This window comes from Lycorma delicatula, chromosome 8 (genome assembly GCF_047948215.1).
Source record: "Lycorma delicatula isolate Av1 chromosome 8, ASM4794821v1, whole genome shotgun sequence".
Taxonomy (NCBI): domain Eukaryota; kingdom Metazoa; phylum Arthropoda; class Insecta; order Hemiptera; family Fulgoridae; genus Lycorma; species Lycorma delicatula.
The window spans coordinates 39306757-39320481 of record NC_134462.1 but is presented as its reverse complement, the minus strand read 5'-3'; the positions used below and the strand labels follow the sequence as shown (position 1 = coordinate 39320481).

Below are 13725 nucleotides of genomic sequence, written 5' to 3'. Positions count from 1 at the left end.
TTAGAGACAATAGCCAATAGTAGTGTGAAAAGGAAAATTTTGTCTCAGGCTCACGCAAATTCACTATTAAAAAGTACCCATCTATCTAAGTACTATAATCCTAACATTACTTAACATCCTAACATTACCATAATTAGTAGCAAATCTACTTTCTTAGCTACTCAAAATACCAACAACTCAAATTGTTCCTTGTGTAAAAAATATCATAAAATATTTAACTGTCCTACCTTCATAGAAATGAATTTAAATGAAAAAAGGGATCATTTAAAGAAGTTTAACTTATGTTTCAACTGTTTGCGATCTGGACATTATTCCAAGTGATAATCCAAACCAAATACAAAGTAAAAATGTCGAAATTGTCAGTCCCTCTATTGACAAACATATATCTCAAAAACAGGTCTTATTATCCACTGCTGTAACAGAAATATTAGACATATTTGGTCATTTCATTACATGTCATGCACTGCTAGAGTCGAGGTCCTCAATCAACATCATGAGTGAATCTCTCTCTCTGGAGTTCAAATTTCCTAAGAGAAAGACTGAAACATCTATAGCTGGCGTTGGGTCCATTAACACAGCTGCCCAGGATTGTGTAAGTGCAGTAATAAAATCCAGGAATTCAAATTTTAGGACTCAGCTTGACTTTCATGTCTTACCAAAAATCATGCAGTTGTTTCCAAACACAAGGGTTAACACTTCAGACTGGAAACTTCCGCAAAGCGTCACATTGGCAGATCCTTTATTTAATCGGCCTCAAAGAATTGACATTTTAATTGGGGCAGAAATTTTCTTTGATTTATTGTGTGTGGGTCAATTTAGACTCAAAAATAGCAGTATTGTGCTACAGAAAACTGTATTTGATTGGATAATTTGTGATTCCTTGGCAAATTCACCATCTGTTAATGTTGAAACTCATTGTTGTCTAACAATTGTTAGTGATATTGACAAGCAGTTGCAATCATTTTGGTCAATTGAAGAAGTAAACGATTACAGAAACAGCGAAAACCCTTTTACTGGGGAAGATGCTGTATGCAAAAATCACTTTATGCATAACATAACAAGAAATCAGGAAGGACGCTTTATTGTGACATTACCTATGAGACTAAACATTATAATGCTAGGAAATTCCAGAGATGCAGCAATTAAGAGATTCTATCAACTTGAGAAGCAGTTAGGAAGAAATGAAGCTCTAAAGGAGCAATACATAGAGTTCATGGAAGAATACAAGGGTTTAGGACATGGAAGCAATTGATGAGAAAATTATTGTCAACCCTACTTACTTCGTTCCACATCATTCAGTTATAAAACAAAGCAGTTCAACCACCAAGCTTCAAGTTGTTTTCGATGCTTCCTGTAAAACAGATACAGGTGTCTCGCTTAATGAATGCCTCAGAGTCGGTCCAGTAGTCCAGGACGACTTAATTTCAATTATCACACGCTTTAGAAAACATAAATTTGTGATGACTGCAGACATTGAAAAAATGTACCGGCAAATATTAGTTAATCCTCAACAGACAAACCTACAGCTTATCTTTTGGAGAAATAATGACGCTCAAGTTGAAATATTTTGAAGTTATTGATGCTCACACATGGAACAGTGTCTACACCTTACCTAGCTGCAAGATTAGTACAACAGCTTGCAATAGATTTTCAGCACTCACTTCCTGAAGGAGCTTCAGCCGCCCTGACAGATTTTTATGTGGATGACATAGTGACTGGCGTAGACTCTATTAATGAAGCGCTTGAAATACAGACTCAATTATTAAAAATCCTAACAGGATTTTGGTGGTGTGCAAATGATTCAAGGTTATTACAAAACTTGTCTTATGATCAAGTGGAGGCTAAGTCAACTTATGACGTAAGTCATGGCGACTCTGTCAAGAAATTAGGACTGCGCTGGAATCCACAAGCAGATACATTTCACCTTGTTTTATAATTTGACAGTACCACTCCTAAACATGTTAGCAAAAGAATAATTCTTTCCAAGATTTCAAGAATTTTTGACCCGTTAGGTTTAATTGAGCCAGTTGTGCTGACAACAAACCATTGGGTTGGTCTAGTGGTTAACGCGTCTTCCCAAATCAGCTGATTTGGAAAGTTGAGAGTTACAGCGTTCAAGTCCTAGTAAAGCCAGTTATTTTTACACGGATTTGAATACTAGATCGTGGATACTGGTGTTCTTTGGTGGTTGGGTTTCAATTAACCACACATCTCAGGAATGGTCGAACTGAGAATGTACAAGACTACACTCATACATATCATCCTCATTCATCCTCTGAAGAATTATCGAAACGGTAGTTACCGGAGGCTAAACAGGAAAAAGAGAGTTGTGCTGACAACGAAATCCTCTTGTAGGATCTGTGGCAGCTAAAGCTGAGCTGGGATGAAAGTATTCCACTTCATATCCATAACGAATGGCTCAGAATTAGGAATTCATTTACTGCACTCAACCATTTAAAGATACCCAGATACATCAACGCTTCCGCAGATTGCGATTTGCAAAAAAAAAACCTAAAGGGGATACGGTGCCTGCGTACACCTGAGAAGTGAAGATAATCAAGGCAAATACCAACGTCATACTTGTGTGCTCAAAGCCCAGAGTGGCTCCCCTCAAAAGGTTGACTTTACTGAAATTAGAGCTGTGTGGTGCCACTCTAGCTGCTGAATTGGCACAAAAAACTGCCACATCATTAAAGCTTAAGGCCATCAATCAACACTACTGGTCAGATTTCAACATTTGTTTGGCTTGTATAGCATCACCTTCTATTAATTGTAATATATTAGTATCAAATAGAATAGTAAGGATCCAGGAAATATCAGAACAATATATGTGGTGTCATGTCAAGAGCGAAGACAGCCCTACTGACATGTCTTAACAGGGTTCATCAGTTGACCAGTTATCTAAATCATTACTTTGGTGAAATGGTCCACAGTGGCTGTTAGAAACCTTAAATTGGAATCAACCACAAGAATCCGAATATTCTGAAAATGAATTGCCGCAGCGTAGATCAACACAATCATTTCACATTATTCAAATAGAAGATGATTTTACACACAGATTTTCATCATTCGTTAAGCTGAAATGAGTAACTGCATACATTCTTAGATTCATAAACAATTTGAAAGAGAAAAACAAAAAATCTGCAAAGAACGGGAAATTCAATTAAGAAATTGCAAACGAATTAAAAACTTCCAGCAAACTACTATCCCTGTCTCCTATTATTGACAGCAACGAGGTCATCAGGGTGATTGGTAGATTAAACATTCTGATTTCACTTATGACCAAAGGCATCCAATTCTATTGCCTTACAATAGTCATTTAAAGCAAGCTCTACTCACATCTCTTCGATTAAAATTTTGGTCGGTCAGTGGTCATAGACTTGCAAAACAAATAGTTCATGAATGCATAACCTGTTTTAGAGCTAAGCCAAGATTTATGCCACAGCAAATGGGTGACTTACCTGTTGAGCGAATACAGTCAGTCAGACCATTTTTAAACGTCGGCGTTGACTATTGCAGACCAATTGAAATACTTACTACTCACAGACGTGGAGCTAAAAGCATAAAGGGTTACATATTACTATTTATTTGTGTGGCTACAAAGGCAATCCAATTAGAGCTTGTCAAGAATTTGCTACAAATGCCTTCATTGCATCGGTTTATAGCCCGCAGAGGAAAATGTTCCAAAATATTCAGCGATAATGCATAGAATTTTGTTGGAGCTTTGAATGAGTTAAAGCAGCTATTTTCTAAAGATCTTTGTAGATAGTGAAGGTCAGGATATGAATACCATAATTTTTAAAAATGAATAAATATAAAATATCTGTATATTGAAACTGATCTAAAAAGACTACTAATTTTTTATATTAATGAATTTTCTTGTGCTTAATCAAAGTTTTTATGAAAAACATTTGGTATTCTTTTTGCCTTCTAATCACCAATCATAACTTGTCAAGGAAAACAAGATGTACTTTGTTTATGAGATGGGTGCTTCCTAAAATGGAAAATTAATCTCAGTTCAGCTATGATTAAGAAACAATTACTTGATTCTCCATACAGCAACATGTAATAGACTATACATAGCTTAATACAGAGATGTGAAACATGCTTCTTACCTGTTTTTAAAATGTAGTTGACATTGAGCTTGTTTGACCTACTATATGTGAATTTTGGTTCTCACTGAAAAAAGTTTCTTTGGTTATCTTATTTCAAGTGCACTTAAATATTCTAGCATTATTCTTTTCACTTCAATATACTATGCTATACCTTGTATTTAATTTATTTTTATGGATAATTGAAAAACAGTCATGCTATATAGCATTCTTACCCATTCTGATGTAATCTACATAGAGGACAATTATTGTGTATAGATTCAAATGAAATATTTATTTATATTACTGAAATTATCATCAATATAACTTTTATATCTTATAGCAGACGATAAAAATGATAAAATAAAAGATAAAATCATGGATGATGAAAGAAAAACTTAGGAAAACAAAATTGTTAACACACAGTTCTGTGATGCTTCATATGGCACATCCATTTGAAAATTGACTTCATCACATTTGGAAAGTGATTCTAAGATATGTATTTAGAGCACATGTAAATAAGTTTCAGGGAACAGTCTCTGGACAGTCTCATTCCACCAAACTGTAACAATGCTTAAAGGATGTTCTACTGTGTAAAAGAATGCATAAGTATGACTACTTATGGAGCCAGGATAGTGGTTGGCACAATTCTCATAGTGCCGACCCAAGGAAGAAGGGATGGAAGTTAAGAAAGAAGTTGATTAACCTGCGTGTTTGTTTTTTTAATCTCCAGAAGCACTGTCAAGTATTGCTTCAGAGGATGAGATAAATGACAACTTTATGTAAAAATGCTATGCCTGTCTGAGATTCAAACTTCAAACCCGGGACCTCTCGATAAAAGGCTGAGATACTACCACTTGCACCATAGAGGGTTACCTCTCATTGAAGTAGTTCAGTCTTTTCCATACACATCTAACTTTGACTGTTCTGATTCATTGGTCTATTGTGGCTTATTGTGCCCATTTTTTGGTTAGTGTAAGAGAACAAGAATCTTCATATTTGTACCTATTTTTTTAAAGTGTAATGAAATTAAACATTCATTAAATTATGAGTTCTAATGTTTTATGATTTTTATAAAATCAAGAAAAATGGCAATTTATATAGAGTAAATAATTATACCATCTTTTTTTTTTTTTTTGTCTTCAGTCATTTGACTGGTTTGATGCAGCTCTCCAAGATTCCCTATCTAGTGCTAGTCGTTTCATTTCAGTATACCCTCTACATCCTACATCCCTAACAATTTGTTTTACATATTCCAAACGTGGCCTGCCTACACAATTTTTCCCTTCTACCTGTCCTTCCAAAATTAAAGTGACTATTCCAGGATGCCTTAGTATGTGGCCTATAAGTCTGTCTCTTCTTTTAACTATATTTTTCCAAATGCTTCTTTCTTCATCTATTATTAATTATTATACCATCTAAATTATTAATTAATGAAACAGTGGGAACGCAAAAGCACCAGTTTAAAAAATATCAATAAGTGTTTTATTGACTAATAATTTATAAAATCCTGTTATGATGAATTCAATAAATTATGTTTTGACATACACCATCTTTGACACTAAAATACCAGTGGAAAATTAGAAAGGTTTAGAATCTGCCAATATTTACTTAACTCTATGCTATTAGTCACCATGGATCAGCAGATGAACAAACTACTGTACCTCAGTAAAACATATGTCAAAAATATACTTACTATTGTGTTATTTTAATAAAGTAATGATCATTATGAAATTGTAAGAAAGGCTATTTTGTCATCAAGGCAAATCTCATTCAATCTCAGGTACCATGACTACATCATGATACATAGTCATGTATCAAATTGTTCATGTCAATACAATGTTGAAGCAATGGATTCTATTTTGAAAATCTATTGGTTGAAAGGAATCAGTGCGTATATCAAAAACAATTGAGATGTTATATTTGCAGCTGGTAGTAACTCAGAACAAAGAGCATATAGAAGCACTAATGTTTAGTATACAAAAGATTTTGGATCAATATTTAGGTTTTCACCTCAACATAATTCAAACTGCACAACAGTAAAACCTTCATGACTATGAAACTGGTGAAGACAAACATTATTCAGTTGAATGGGAAAAAAAATCATTAATGTTGAGTGAATACAAATATCGTAGAAATTGCATAACTGACTTCTTCATAATGAGTAAAATAAATGGTATGCAATACTAAATGCATACGTAATAGGTCCATTTCTTTTTTAGAGTTACAAGGGAAGAGCCATGACAATTACTTCAGCATCATGCAATTTTATGAATTAAGATATTTTTCTGAATATCTAACCAAATATATTTTCCAATATAAATAAACTGGGTCTACAACTGGCTCTTGAATGACTATTTTCAGACTAGATAGTTAGGCCAACTACATCATTAGGTATGTCTATAAGACTATTTTCTTTGAGGATATCTAAAAATTAGTTTCCCAAGTTGCCCATTTATGTATATTAACAAAAAAAAAAAAAAACAAGAAATCTTGAATACACAGTTTCAATAGATATGTTGTGTTTGATGAGCCATGCTTGATCTGTGTTGTTAGTGTGAAGAGAGTTCATTCTGGACAGCCATTTTTAAGTATGGCATGTTTAAAAAAAATAAATGGCATTGTACTGATTCTTATATCATTTAAAAATTATATCCTTAAATGCAGATAGTACATAATCAGTCTGAATAAACCAGCTAAATTCAAGTCATACATGTGTGAAATTAGTTCACAGTTCCATTACTTATTGAGTGAGTCTTCAACCAACATCTGTTTGAAAATTATAAAAGTGTTTCATGCATATATAAACCTCTTTGAAACATGTTTAAAAAAATATTTTAGTTCTGTTAATGCACTTAAAAATTAAAGTTCACAAAAAGTTGACATTATAACATACATTTTTTTTCATAAAAGTCCAGCAGAAGTATTTTATCGTCATGTATTGTTAGCTAATAGTTTTCAAGCAATCGTATGGTAAAATAAATTTCACAAAGTATACTCTCAATTGAAAACTTTTTTTTTTGTTCTGAGATTAATAGTGGATATTTATTCATTTCTCTAATTATTGTTTCAGTAATTCAAAATTACGGGATTGTATTTGAGTTTTTGTTTATCACAATTATCAGTTAATGAAATAGAATGTAAATGATAAAGTTGTAATTAAGAAAAATAAATTAGCAGGTTGATGCATGTATCAATTTTTAAGATGTAGATACAAAGTTATAAAAAGATATATAAGAAAATCATTGAATTATTTTATTTATTCCTAGTAAACAAAGCAAATTGTTGTTACTATTATTATAAAACGGTTAAGTTATTTTTGGTTTTGTCAATTATAAATACAATCACAATAAAATTCTTTTTTCTTCTTGTTCTTCTTTGATCCTTAACATGGGATATGCTGGCCTATATGCTGCGTGAGTGCCAATGATTGTCCGATTTCATTAACAAGATTCTTCCATGCATGGTAATCCATGGCCGTTGTCCTGGCCTCATTAAGGTTTAGCCTGTAGTTTTTTATATCTTCATCGATCTGCCTGACTCATGTTCTGTTTGGAGCTGTTCGTTGGGTCTGTTCAGTGGGTGGGTTGTTCACTGTTTTGTGTGGTGGTCTGTTTCCACTCATTCTGCAGACATGGCCAAACCATCGCTTGATTGTTGGCTGTTGTTGGCTTCAATGTTGTTGCTTTGTTTCCACAAGCAAATGCTCCAGTTGCTTGACCAATTTGACCGTGGATTTCTACTGTAGTTGCTACTTTCTTCTCCTAGACAAGTGAGCCCAAATTTGAATTCTTGCACTTGTTGTTCAATTTGCACACCATCAGTTGGACAATGGCACGTGAGCCACTGTTGTCTTATTCACATTTAGCTTCAGGCCATGAAACTGGGCAATGCGGGAGATGTCATAGAGAATATCAATGGCCTCAGTAACACTGTCACTGGGAAACATCAAGTCAGTCAGAAATCTATTCTCTCCAAACTGAATTCCTTTTCTGCCCTGGAAAACTCCTCATTGCATTATAGAGTTAGCTGCTATGTTAAAGAGGAGTGGGGAAGACAATGTCTCCCCCCCATTCCTCTGGCTTGATCCTTGTAGCTTGTTCGCTCATGAAATTTCTGCAGGCGTGACTGGATGACTTTCATGAAAACTTTACCAACAATTGATAGAAGACTTATGCCGCAGTAGTTCTTACAGTCTCGATTGTCACCCATCTTGTGGATTGGAATGATGACAGTGTTTTTCCAGGTAGCTGGTACCTTTTCCATACCAGATGGTTTGAAGGAGAACATGAAGTCAATTGAAGGAACAGAACAACACCTCCAGTCTTGATGGACTCTGTGGTGATCTCATCTCCTCCAGGAGCTTTTCCATTTTTCAAGGCATGGATGGCTGTTTTCATCCCTTCAATAATTAGTTTGGCATCATACAATAAAACTACTGTGAGAAAGCAATGAAGTTAGTTTCAAACTAGCATTTTAAAGGTAATAAGAACGACGTAGAGGATTTACATAATTTATATTAAACTTTTGATAATTCCAAGAAAAAATGCTAATAATTAAACAAAATTACATAATACCAGTTCTTATCATATCAAAGTGTTACAATCTAACCTGTTTCTATTACTAGTATTAGCTAAATCAATGAATACATACAAGTATTTCACTACTTTTCAGAGCATTCTAGTTCTTCTAATTATTTCCTTTTAATTTAGACTTAATTGCATTAGAGAAAGCTTAGCTTCAGATGTTAAAAAAATATTATTCATAATTATTGGAGGAATCATACTTGAGGTATAGACCGATGAAGAAAGAAAGGTCTGTTGATATACATACCAAATGCGTAAGATCATATGATGTCAGTGCATGATGTATCCACATCATTTTACATTCCATTAAAATTTGACTGGTTAATCTTTTAATTTTATTTCTGGATCTTACATAATTGAAAATTTTATTTTATAGGTGTTTAAACACAAGTTTACTAGGATCAACAACATTAAGTAGGTGAACTACATCTCCAACCGTACGTTGTGTTTACTGGTTGCCATAGAGTTAATGTGTAGCCACATTTTAATCAACATGCATTTTCCTGATGAACCTGTTACAAAAGAGACATGTTAGAAAAAAGCAAAAATCAAGGCATTTGAAGCACTCTGGAGATGTAGATGAATGAAGAAAATGAATTAATAGATTACATAAGGAATATAAACTTAATTAAGGTTTTAAAAAAATAACAGCAATAGTGTAAAGGTTAATATGAGTTTGTAAAGAAAAGAGAATGATGTAGGATAAAAATTATCTAAGATCTGAAGGAAAAATAATATATAAATATTAACCATGAAGGCAAGAAGTAAATAAGACACAAAGAGTAGGACATATCAAAATGAGGATTGTATAAAAACTAGGACATGAGACTAATTCACTGGTCAACATGATTTTTGTCTCACGAGTACCAATAGGTGTACTTAATGCAGTTTTTATCCTGTTTTCAAATATGTATTTGGGAAGTTCTCCATCACCTACAGTTTTTTATTTTAATTTTTTTAAATATTTAAAAACGTTTCTTTGTCCATTTGTCAATTTTCAAGTAAAAGCTCCTAGAGCATTGTAAATATGATGGAACCAAATAAGCTACAACTTTAAAACAAATACATAATACACAAAAAGTTGAGAACGTTTATTTAAAATATTCATATACCAATAGTATTGTTGAAAATATAACCAAAATTTATGAAGGATAAATTTAAACCTGCATACAAAACTAACACCCACATAATAAAATATTTAAAAAATAATAACACTGATTTATAAAATTTATGTGGTGTTTATAAGATAAAATGTAATGATTGTGAGGGTATTTATGTCGGTAAAACCAATAGATCATTTAAAGCCATGTTTTATGAACATTTTAGGCATTATAAAAACAAAAAGTTGGGCTTCTAATGTTGCGGATCATCTTATAAACAATAAAAATTCTATCAATTATGTTAATACCAATTTAGAAATATGGGAAATTAAAAAGGCACAATTTAAATAAAAATTTAGATATTTTAGAAAAATATTATATATATAAATACAAAAAAGATTCACTAGGTAAACCTACAGACAGATTTTGAGGGAGATCTGCTTATAAAAGCCGCAGTAGATAGTACTACTTCATAGATATTATAAAGAATATAATATATATAGAATATTCATTTACTTAAGTAGCATCAGTATTGTATTTGACTGGCAACATGCATTTTACCCAATTGACTCCATATGTCTTTGTATTTTAATCTTTCCATTTTTTAACTTTTTTATCTTTTAAAAAATTAAAAATTTTTTTATTTTAATCTCAATATTTTTGTATTTAATATGTAATTAAACAAAGTTTTTTTTTACATACAACTGATGATGTGGGATCCTGTGAAAGTACTCTTGTAGATAAACAATAAAATAAGTAAGATATTTCTTAATTCTGTACTTGGGTGGATCAAATTGATTTACATTATTTATTAATACAGAGATGATATGGGTCGTGAAAGAATTGATTTCAGAAAAATAATTATGAATGCTGACCAAGCAAAATTATCCTTCAAATTTTATAAAAAAATAAATTAAACTTCATGATGCAATACACTTAATAAATTTTAATAAAATATATCTTAGATTAAACATCATTCCAAAATATGCTAGAATAAATATAAAAAGCTCTCAATTTAATAAAAATGAATCCGAAACTAAAGAATTCGCAGAAGGGTTTAGGATTAACAGGGTTATTACAAAAGGAATTGTATAAATATCAGACTACACGATTAAATATTTTAGAACAAGTGATCTTTGATTTTAAATTTTCGTAGCGTGGCACCATTGGTATTTATATAAACTATATAAGTAATAAAGGTTCAACTTACCAACAATAGTGAAAGTTAAATAATTCTAGCGCTTTCGAATTTTATTCATGAATCATCAGGAATAAGGTGTTAGGATTTTCTTAAAGTAGAACACCTCATGATAATGAAAAATATTAATAAGAAATGTGCAATCATTTATTAACAATTTATTATTACATTTATAAACATGATTATATCAATATTATAATACATAATAACAATATTACAGTATAAATATTCATTATTTTGGCAACATATTAATAAATTGTATCAGCACAACTTTCATATAGAATTTATGCTCTATAAATATTTTTTAACATAAAACAGGGATAATAATTATAATTAATCACCTCATTTTGATTATAATGCCCATTATCATTTTATCTTAATAATTATATTAATTAATTTTTTAGTATAATATGCAGATAGATAATATTAACAACATTAGTAAACTTATGTCATTTTTTATATTATAAGTATTCATGCAATGAATAAACATGCTTATTTTCAATTTTAGAGTTGAAAAGTTATTTAAACAGTTTGTTCTTCAATAAGTTAGTTTATTTTTGTTTAAAATTCTTCAAGATGTAACTGATTAGTAAGCAATTAGGTTAAGCTGGTTTAGTGAATTAAGGAGGGTTGTCGATAACAGTACTTTAAACAAATTCACTCACCAATGTAAAAAAAAAGAAATACTAACAAAAAAATAAAGCTTTCAAACATACATTTTTTTTTTTAATAAAAACAAGCATAAAAAAACTTTGTATAACCTAAGTGTAACAGAAAATAAAAATTGAAATGATTCTGAAAAAAATGTTATATATATTTCACAACTAAGAAAATAAATTTAATTCTACTAGGCTATTGTTTTTTTTTTCAAATATTATACATAGAAATTGCAATAGAAAGCACCATTATTTTATTATGCTGGCTTAAAGTAAACCAAGTTATGAAAGTTTAACATTGATCTATACTGCTAAATAATATCTGTACTGTATTGGACTGCACTAATTAATTTACTTTGGCTAAGTTACCAATTTTAGGTGCCTTAATAAAGTTTGATCTGTCCATGAATTTTGTTATTCATAGAATTATATTAGGCCACTTTAATACATGCATGTAATGTTTAGGATTTGGCAATAGTTGGATCAATATTTAAGTAGGATCAGTTTGGCCATTTCCTCTTTCTAATGTAATTATTCATTACAAAAGAAAGTAAACAAATATGTTATTTGATTTTTACAAAATTATTTAAAAAATCACAACAGCTGTTTTGATACTCAGTACATTCCTCAGATGTTACAAATACAAGACTAAAACTTAAAATACATATAAAAATGGTACATACAAAAACCAAAACCTTACATTTTTTGTATGTATTTTTAGAATTCTGTTTGAATGCAAAACCTAAAGAAGGTACAGTGTATTGAAAGAGCTGTTGTGATTTTTTAAATAATTTTGTGAAAATCAAATAATATATTTATTTTCTTTTATTATGATGGATTTTCTTCGAGTAATAGTTTCATCCATTGATTAATTATTTATTAGTTTTAGTTTTGCATGCCATATACTTAATTAATATTAGAGTTCTATAAAAAAAAATACAAGTCTATGCCAGTAGAGACATTTGTCCTAGTCAGAGCGCAAGTGATTGGTGAGAAGCAAGTAAATTATAATTATAACATAGCATTATGTTAAGAATACATATAAAAGGTATTTAGTAAAATTACTCTATTCTACTCCTCAACCATTTTCAAGGAAGTGGGATTTTAACTACACATGGTGGATTTTTGGAAACAACACCCAGGATGGACCAATATTGCATCTTGTGCCTTGTGTTGTAGGTTATTATGTTGAATAACTTTGACATAAATGCTGTTAATCTCTCAATCTGATAAAATGTAGAAAAAACTATGAATGATAATTTATATATATATAATTTTTTAATAAAAAGTGTAATAAATACACATAAAGAAAAGAAAAAAGACATTTTGATAAATATGTGATGGATTAAATCAAAGTTATATATTTCTAATATTTTTTGTGGGTAATCAATGATTATCACAAGCAGTAAATCTTTCAAGATTTAGAGTGTTTGTAACTTTCTTAAAATGCATTAACAGACTGAGTAATAAGAAAAATAAATGTTTTAATTAAGGAATGTTTTAAGAAAAAGCACTGGTGAGTAACTATATAAGATATTGTTCAATGTAAATAAAAAAAACAAAAAAAAACAAGATTATTAATGTGTTATAACTCTTGAAACAGAATGCTTGTAGCTTTTATATATAACATATATGAATTAAGCTCTTAGGAAAGAGGGTCCAAGTCCTCATATTTTACATGTTCATAATAACTTAAAAAAACAGAAATCTAATGATAAGATTTATTCAAGAAGAGTGGTCAAATTTGATTTCTCCTAAACATTTTTTTTTTCTTTTTATAAATGACTTTTTATCTTCTAGCATCTTATAATAGTTATCCTGAGCCAGGAAATTACAGTACAATAAAAAATTGTAATATTATAATCCATTTACATTTAATTATATATTTTTTTTTGTGAATCACATTCCATTATATTACACAGAGTATTTAATTTTTCTATCAAAAATAGTTAACAAAAAATTATATACATATGTAAGCACCATATTTTTATACACATTAAAAATAATAAAAGAAAAATATCAAATTCGCTGTTCAAGCTCAATCGCGAACCAAACAGATTTAATGGTTAGTTCTGCAGTTCTTCAAAAGAGTAA

General features: G+C 30.7%; 1 protein-coding gene across 1 annotated transcript; it reads left to right on the top strand.

Moving 5' to 3' along the window:
• The first annotated feature begins 493 nt into the window (after positions 1 to 493).
• LOC142329212 (uncharacterized) lies at positions 494 to 1252 on the top strand. Its single transcript, XM_075373617.1, has one exon. It carries the CDS (start codon positions 494 to 496, stop codon positions 1250 to 1252), a length of 759 nt encoding a protein of 252 aa, XP_075229732.1.
• Positions 1253 to 13725: the final 12473 nt, after the last annotated feature.

What these genes read in the sequence shown, in the direction of transcription:
- LOC142329212 (XM_075373617.1), top strand. Translation starts at nt 494, where the DNA reads ATGAGTGAATCTCTCTCTCTGGAGTTCAAATTTCCTAAGAGAAAGACT.